Here is a 9,351-nt window from a genome sequence, read left to right on the forward strand (position 1 = left end):
TAAGTGTTTTCTGAAATAATATATTAATATGTGTATTGTGTTACATTAAAAGTATTACTCCGCGCGTATACCACTATACTAGTTAAATCTTAAATGTATTTGCCTAAACTTTATACCATTTGAAATTGAATAGCTTCTTAGCGTAGATCGTTTAAAAAAATGCAGTATAAACTTATTTTTAGTACAATTAGATAAAAATATTAGCAAAATGGGATTGTATGAGAGGGATTGGAACCTATATTGGCAACATTCATTTAACGAGTTAAATGACATATCGACAACAATGAAAAAAGATTTGAGATTTTGTATATAGTAGCATTGATTATAAATACTTATTTATAACTAATAACTATAGACACCTACTTACACTTATCGTAAAAAATATTAGCATGTTAGGTTATTAACCCTATTAGGGCGTCGTTCATAACCGCTCACTTGTATACCTTAATCGGCTTAATCCCGCATATTTTCCCCAATTTAAACCATTCAATACCGTAGGTACTCATTGATATACGTATACATTTATCCTTTATCCACTGGAGGACAACATTAGGTTGGCTGCAGAAAATCGCGAGCGCTGGAAAGAGATTGTTGCTGATATTAATTGAAGGGTCCCTAAATTCTGTTTTTGGTATATGGACTCGAGAAGAAAATTCATTTATCTAAAATAACATTATCGAGTAGTACCGCACACAAGTTAATCAAATTTAATCAAGATCACAAAATCAGAAAAATAAAACTTTCGGGATTATACAGAAAAATCAGTTCTATTCCAATATTAGAAAAAATTACAATGATAAAAATTCACAATTATGGTTAAAACTTTTTTTTATTTCCCTTATGTACCATCAAATTTGATTCCTAAAGCAGTAAGACGTTCGTTGAGATTATGGCTATAAGTACTTATCCAGATGAAAAACGATTTTTTGATTTTACTGTTTAATTTTTAATTGTCAATCAAATGTGTGCGTTTCTGAACCACGATTTAAGATTCATACTCTATTTTTGACAGCTGTTTTATAGTGTCATTATTAAAGTCACTACGGGATCCTAGTAATCATACGTCGTTGTGCAACCTGTATATGTTAAATCTTGATCTGAACTATCGACCTTTCAAATTTCCCTTTTTAACAATAGAATAAATGTGTACGGTATGAAATAATATGCGGTTATGACGACCGCCGGTCTACTATATGTTTTCGTTTCATATAAATTTAAAAATATTAATATAATATTTATAAAATGTAAATTATTAGATAATTGGCCAAATTATTATATACTATATATAGGTACTTAATTCGTGGTTACTCAAGTGATGAATAACTTCATTGACTTTTCGATCAAATATATTATTTTATTAAACTCAATTTTGATTTTATTGTTTGTTTTGTTTATTAAAATGAGTATAATTATTTATTATTTTATAATATCATGATAATTATACCTAATATTAATAACGAAAATCAAATCAACAACATGTCATTGCCGTACATTTCTTTGAATAAACCAAATTTAAATCGATCACATCCTATAATTATATTCACAAAACCTATTCAAGACGGAGTTTTGAACCGTAGTATATTGATCAAAGGATTGACCAACATGATTAGACACGGGGATATTGAAAATTATTTTTGTTTTACTGAACTTGTTCTAAACAATATGGTAAAACAAATATTTATTTTTAACTTAATATTATGTATGGAAGTTATTATAGTTTGTCCACTTGCGCAATTAGCATTTTCTGACAGCAATAAGGAGTCCATTATTAATTATTATCCGTCAATAATCCGCTTATTGTACCTATTGAAAATTATGAAATATTCTTTATAGTAGTTATTTAGTATTACACTATTACTACCCAATATTTACTCAATATGTTTGTATTATCATAATATCTTATAATTTTTAAACAGAAACTATGTCCAAATCGTTATCTATTTGTTAATTATTGATAATTTATCATTATTATGTTGTATTAATGTACTATTGGTTCTAAATTTTTAGGTTATAAAAAAATAAATAAATAATAATTATTAATTAGGTATATCTAAATCTAATACAATATTTTGTACCTACTATATAATCTATATTACTGACTAAGGAGGTAGAGGAGATAGTCTGAACCCTGAGACCGCCCCACTTGTTGCAATATTATTTATTTTTATTTTGTACTTATACACGGGCACGGTTTAAAATTGTGTAAATCGTATATATTAGCTTATTAGTAACACTATCTACAATCATATGAATATTTTTAGGATTTAGAAAATATTGACATCGTCGGCGATTATATATCTTTAAAAAAGTTGGAGGTACGTCAAAATCTAATACAAGATTTGAGTACCTTAAATAGTCTAAGCGAATTAGAATACTTAGACGTGTCTCATAATTGTTTAAAACGAATATTAAATTTTAATCCACCGAAGATGTTATACCATGTTGACTACTCGAACAATAATATCGAACATATGGACGATTTGTCTAATTTTTGGAGTTTGGCATACCTAGATCTATCATACAATAACATCAAACACGTAAACGGGCTATTGGAATTAAAGTAAGTAATGCCTATTTGCAGTACCGCAGTAGATACAAATCAATATTAAGTAGGCACCAGTGACGGATTTAAGAGCGGGTGAGGGGCCCGGCCCGTGCCTTTGACAGTTATAATATTATGTATATTATGTATAACAGGGCCTATAATTAGGGTATTTTGCTACTGCACACCTATTTTATAAAGCCTAAAATAAATTTCTAAATATTGTATTAACAAAATTATATGATATGAGTGTAATAATATGGAAAATGTTGGCCTTGCCCACAAAAAAAAAATCCTAGATCCGCCACTGGTAAGCACCGTAAAACCGGTAAACTTGGAGCTAAACAAAAAACTAAAAATGTATAATATATTAATATTTAACATGAGAAAACAATATATTGTTTGTTGTTCTTTTATTGCAAAAAAAATTATCCATACCTATACTCAAGTAATTACTCATCCAATATAAAATTAATTTTGAAATTATTCATTTCAAGTACCTATTATATAAGTAGGTATATTTGTATTCCAGTTTATAATGTAGTTTTATTAAAAAACTTAAATTTTATATATTCTTATAGAGTTAGTTAATGGGTACCCAGGTATTTGTTTTTTGATAAAATAATCTAAGTATAATGTAGGTATTTGGTGTTCCTTGATTTCTAATTAGTAATTAGTAATTAGAATTAAAACTTTTCAGAGTAACCATGTTTGCTAGTATTTGTATAATTGTAATATATAATATATAATCATTATACAATATATACTGATTGAGTGTTTTACCAACTTATTTATTTTTAGTCATTTGACATTTATAAATTTGTCTCACAATGGTATAAAACATATAAATTATTCACTACCACCATCATTAATGGAAATAAACTTGTCTTACAACGATATAGCATGTATACAATGGGATATGTCTTCAAGTATGTGTGGAATACTCAACTTGTCGCATAACAAATTAAAATCACTTGAGTTCCTGAAAGTACGTAATTAACTAGCTTTTAGATTTTAGTACATACCTAGTTTATTATATCTAAATTTTATAATTTTTTATTAAATTGGCTAATAAATAATATTCCTATTGTCTATTACCAACACAGTTCATGTTCATTTACCGACCTACCAAATATTGGCGGCTACCTATATTAACTATACATAAATGATAAAATGTTTTGTTTGTAACTTACCTACCCTACTACAGGTATAATATAAATGTATCAATATAAAATGGAATCTACTTACCAATGACGTAGCAAGAGTTCATTATCAATTTTAAACTTAAGTACTAAACTAAGAATTTGAATTGAGAAAGAAAAAGATTATCAGAATTTGTTAAATTCATAAATCAATTTATCTATAAATCTATAGTAACAAAGAAAAGAAAGTATCGACTTCAAACATTTTTTTCTTACTTAAAATAGTTTCACATCGTCTTTGTTTTCTTTTACTAACGTCTTCATAGTTGTCTATAGTTTTTTTTACTTACAGTCTGAGTCAAATTATCGTACTTTTCATAATTAGTTTTTTCGTGAAATATAAATTGTCGTAAAGAATAAATTAGGTCACAACCAGGCAATACATTTAACCCAGGTTTCTGTAACTTTTCACAAACTTAATTAAATCTTTCTTAAATAATTTGTCAGAAGACACACATAAAAGTCATCTCAATTTTAAGAAATTTTTTCATTTTTTTTTTTTTTTTTTGGCCCCTGGCCTATAGCATAGAGTAATTACTCTATGCCGCTTAGCCCCTACTTTTAATCCAATTCTGATTTTCACATTGTAACATCCAATACTAAATATTAATATAATTGGCACTAATGACTAATATAATTACTTACTGATGTTTTAAAAACAATAATTATAGAACGCCAAACAGTTGTCAGTATTAAATATACAAACCAATATGATTGATGATGTACTGCAAATAGAATACATAAAGGCGATACCAAATCTTCGCATTTTAAATGTTGAAAATAATGATTTTACGAAAATAAATGTTCATAAACAATTAATATTTTCAAGCAATCTACCTCTAAAATCAACCGTTGATCAAACATTTATAAAAATAGATGATCTACAGGTAAACATAGTATAATATATTTACTTTAATTGTTACATTTTTATTTTTACCTGTATGTGTTTTAGTTATAGCTTGAGCATCTCTTAATAAGCATATCTATAATATTGTATATCTTAATAAATAATATGCTATAGCAGTATAGCCTATATAGGTTCGCAATTTTTTTTGTATTTATTATGGAGCTATTTAAAATAATTTCAATAAAATTAGAAAACATGATATTTCTTTATATTTGAGCATTGAGTTTTTAAATTATAATTATCTTATTAAAGTATAGTAGAGCCGTACAGACACATATACAACGCATTACTTTCTCATCGGATTGTCATTAATGTAACATTACATAATACTACAATAAACCATGTAATCAATGATAATATAGTAACTCAATTATCACAATATTGAACTATTGGAATATTGTGAAAAATTTTAATTTAAATCTATGTATATATAGGTACGTATGTATATTTTATCTGATGAAATTCCAATTTTCGCTTCACATCGTTACAAAATAAATTCATCCTCATCATTACAATCAATACCATAATTTATACACAGATAAGGTAATTATTATTTATTGATACGTGTTGTTTAAATACGTACAAATAGGAGCTAAATGAAGTGGAAATCTATTCATTGCTTGTGGCAGAAAAAAATGCATTAAAATCTACTGTGTTAGAACATTTATCGGGGAAATTATCTATAAATGCAGGAAGTGACTGTGGATATAATTACCATTTAGTTCCGATGGTAATTTTGGTCGGCCCACCAAAAACTTACAAGAATGAATTTTTGAATATAATACTAACGAAACACGCTGATAAATTTTATCAAGCAGTTATTTATACGACAGATGATATGACGTGTAAAAATAGAGTAAAAACAATTTCAGTTCAAGAGTTCAACAGAATGAATTCTTCCGGAGAGTTTTTGTTTAGTTACCGATTTTTAGGGCATTCTTATGGTTTAAGTTAGTAATAACGTGATAATTATACAGATAACTGTACCTATTTACCCGTTTACTAATTTTATAAATAATAATTCATATAATTATAACCATAATTTCATAAATAATTTAGACAAAGATGAATTATCCAAATGCAATAGCGAAAATAAGGTATTAATCACGTTCACAAATTTAGAAGGCGCATTAATTTTGAAAAATAAAGGCTACAATCCAACGTTCGTGTTAGTATTACCAGAAGACAAGCCATTATACAAAACATATATATACAATAGAATACATAAATATTATATGAATCAAAATGGTTCAATAACTGAAAATGTAAAAAAAACGTTTAGGCATCAATAATTTTATTATATTTTAATTGTAGTTTTGATTTATATATACATAGTTGCAGAGGTCAGAACTAAATGAAAGAATAGATGAACATTATGTTAATGAAACGGAAAATAACAGAAGTAGGTATGATTGTATAATTTTTGATATCTTTAATTTACTTATGATTATAGTACCTATTAGCTAAAATCATAGACATAATATAGATCTATATTATCTATATTATATTTGTATGCGATGTTATATAGATCTATATTATGTCTATCTGTCTAAGGTTAAAATATAATTACCTCTGGTACTTAATTATGCGCATGTATGCAAGTTTTAACTTATAACTTCATTTAAGCCCAAACCCCGATAGTTACTCGATACAATCAAATGTTGAAATTTGTTCGTTTGAAACTAATACGAATGGTGTCGAAGAGAGTAAAACAATTGTAAACAACAATTATGATTTTAAAGATGATGTCAACAATCCAACTTTGAATGATCCTTGTACAATATTTACTAATGAATGTATGAACAATCTAAGCATTTATCACAACCTTTATGAAAAAAGCTTGGACGTATTTCATTCTTTGGTAAATTTACAGATATACTTATTGGTGGAATCAGTCCATCACCATTTATATAATATACCTACCTATATCGTGTAGTTCGTATAAAAATTAATTAGACTATGTAATTTTTAACTGCATGTGTAGATACTGTGTTTTTAATAATGAATTTTATTCGATTAAAGTATCAGTCAGTGTATCGTATATAACTAAAAAAATACTTCATTATGATGCAACATTTTGTTTTTAGGTTTACATTGATAACTTTCAAAATGCATCTAGAGAAATAATGACGATTATGATTGATGTTTATAATAAATACCATAATAATCAAAAGACAAAAATCCAAAAACAACCAAATAAACATACGCTTGAGCACTTACAATTTCGTCACAAACTGTTATGTAATGAGCTTTACCAATGAATATTACCAAATATGCAGTGTGTTGTAGTGTTGAACATTGGAATAATTCGATATTCGTATTTATTCGTTCAATAACATAATTAAATTACCTATATATTATGTTTAAATTACAAAATATATTTATATACCTATAATAAATTTATAATTTATATAGTATAAATTCTTTGGCTTAACGTTTAACGAGATAATTAAATGCAGATAGATAATAATTTATCAATCTCTTGTAGAAATCCTAAATAAATTGTAAATTTCAAGGTATGTTTTGGATATAATATATTCAATATTATACCAAGCAATTTTTATTAAGTCATGTGTAACTTGTTTAAATGATTAAATGTCATAACTCATTATATAAGTTACCCCTGATGATTCAAATAAATTGCATATTTAATGTTATGTTAATTTTAATATTTTATTAAAGGAATTACAAATAATATAAAATACAAAATATTAAGTTTACCTACTTAATAGTAAACTATTTTTTTCTTAGTTACTATGGAATCGTAATTGTATTATTCATTGTTGCTATAGAGTATAGAGTATAAACCAGGTTCATCCTTAGCAGTGGCGTAACTAGAGACCAAATCTTGAGGGTGCTATAATTATAAATTGCTTACAAAGTCGTGGGGGGCATTGCCCCCACACCCTCCAACTTTACATAATCCCAGTATTTAGGTTATACTAGTATTATACCTATTCACAATATTATTTTTGGAAAAAAATATGACAATTCATTTTTTTTATTATAATATTTGATTATTTTTGATTATATTACATTCCTAAGTGTCAAACATCATTTTCTATCAATATTTGTAAATTTATTTAATATTTCTTCAGAAACAAAGTCATTAGCGAGGTCTCTTTCAATAACTTATTATTAGAGCCTGGAAGTTCATACATTTGCATGTTTTTATTGAGTGCATCAAAAAGTGGCCGGATAAGATAACAAATCACAATCTAACGAGTTCAAAAATTAAATTTTTATGTACATATTTTCGCATATTTTAAGGTTTTTTTAAAAATATATGCATATTTTAAAATTAAATTTTATTTTATTACATTTTAGTGTTATTTTTTTTATTAATATTTCACAATAATATCGAACTTTGAGTATATTTCAAAATTCATTTCTTGAAAAATATATCCTTATAAAAACGTTGCCAATATAAAATAAATACCCGATAAAAATTAAAGGTCTTTGCTTGGTCGGGCTGATAATTGTCGTTCATTTGTAATTGAAAACCTATCAAAATATTCAAAATCCCTAGTTGTAAATTTTAATTCTTGAAGTAAATATAATATAGGTATTATATTATATTGAAATTGTAATATTTTTTCCCATCTTTTAAATATTATTTTTACCAAAAACGAAAAAACTTAATGTAAAAAAAAAAAACAAAATACATATTTAGCGCATATTTTAATAATTTTAAGTACATATTTTGATAGTTTTTAGTGCATGAACTTCCAGGCCATATTTATGATAGATTAAATTACTAATAAGTAATAAGTATAAAGCGCTGATGTACCATGTTGCTTCGCAACCAATTTTTTAACTTCCTCATTGAGGAAAAACTTCGTTCGCATATCGCAGAACTGACAGGAGGTATGGTTAATGCAACCTGCATTAACTATTGTTTAAATTTAGAAATACTTTTTTATTTAGAATTTTTTTTTTATGTCATATCTAACCTGTTTTTTAAACTGTTCTTTGATGCATTTCTGTTTTTAAAAACTTTGTGTTTGAATTTATTATGTCATATAAAATCATAGAATAAATACTACATTGTTAAAACTATAGATATTTTAAATTACAAAGACGTGGAACTTGAGAGCGCTTAAAGTAAAACTGGGGGTGCTTCAGCACCGACAGCACCCCCTAGCACTCCTGCAGTTGCACCACTGATCTTTAGACAATTAGACCCTTAGTAATGGCTATTGTCAGTGTCGTGCTATTGTGCTAACCATCAGTGTTGCCCTAGGGCAATTATATTTGATACCTTAAGGCTTAAATCATAGGCGGACATCGGGAGGGGAGCTTTACGAGCTTTTTCCGCCCTGAGGGGGGAATTCCTCTTCTGCACGGCTATGGCCATTTTATACTTCAATTCCGCGTAATAATGATATTCTATTAAAATTTACTAAATTTATTCTGTGGTTGTATTTTGTATCTTGTAGTTTGTACAGTGCAAGGAGGATATCCACCTTGGTACAGTGATATTTCTAAATGAATTAATTCATACCTGTGCAGCAATACAGATTCATCTTATTTTGTTTACATTACATTCTATGGAATGTATTAACTTAGATTAGATATGGTTAGATCATATTAATATAATTATTAATTATCAATCAATGCTTATAAAGATCTTGACGATCTTAATATTATACACATTATATTATTAATTGATATTGCTTACACTACTATATCATTGTTTA

The 9,351-nt window shown here is 26.7% G+C and overlaps 1 protein-coding gene across 1 annotated transcript; it reads left to right on the forward strand.

Annotated features, from left to right (window-relative positions):
* Positions 1–1,476: 1,476 nt before the first annotated feature.
* On the forward strand, positions 1,477–7,764 carry LOC132918944 (leucine-rich repeat and guanylate kinase domain-containing protein-like). Its single transcript, XM_060980301.1, has 7 exons — positions 1,477–1,665; positions 2,262–2,560; positions 3,344–3,530; positions 5,241–5,601; positions 5,711–5,819; positions 6,278–6,512; positions 7,750–7,764. The coding sequence occupies exons 1-7, from the start codon at positions 1,477–1,479 to the stop codon at positions 7,762–7,764; spliced, it is 1,395 nt and encodes a 464-aa protein (XP_060836284.1).
* The last annotated feature ends 1,587 nt before the right edge of the window (positions 7,765–9,351 follow it).

Source organism: Rhopalosiphum padi, chromosome 2 (genome assembly GCF_020882245.1).
Source record: "Rhopalosiphum padi isolate XX-2018 chromosome 2, ASM2088224v1, whole genome shotgun sequence".
NCBI lineage: Eukaryota > Metazoa > Arthropoda > Insecta > Hemiptera > Aphididae > Rhopalosiphum > Rhopalosiphum padi.

What these genes read in the sequence shown, in the direction of transcription:
- LOC132918944 (XM_060980301.1), top strand. Translation starts at nt 1,477, where the DNA reads ATGTCATTGCCGTACATTTCTTTGAATAAACCAAATTTAAATCGATCA. An exon ending in AGGGCATTCTTATGGTTTAA is followed by an intron (nt 5,602 to 5,710) that starts GTTAGTAATAAC and finishes TAAATAATTTAG; the next exon opens with ACAAAGATGAATTATCCAAA. An exon ending in GGCTACAATCCAACGTTCGT is followed by an intron (nt 5,820 to 6,277) that starts GTTAGTATTACC and finishes ACTTCATTTAAG; the next exon opens with CCCAAACCCCGATAGTTACT.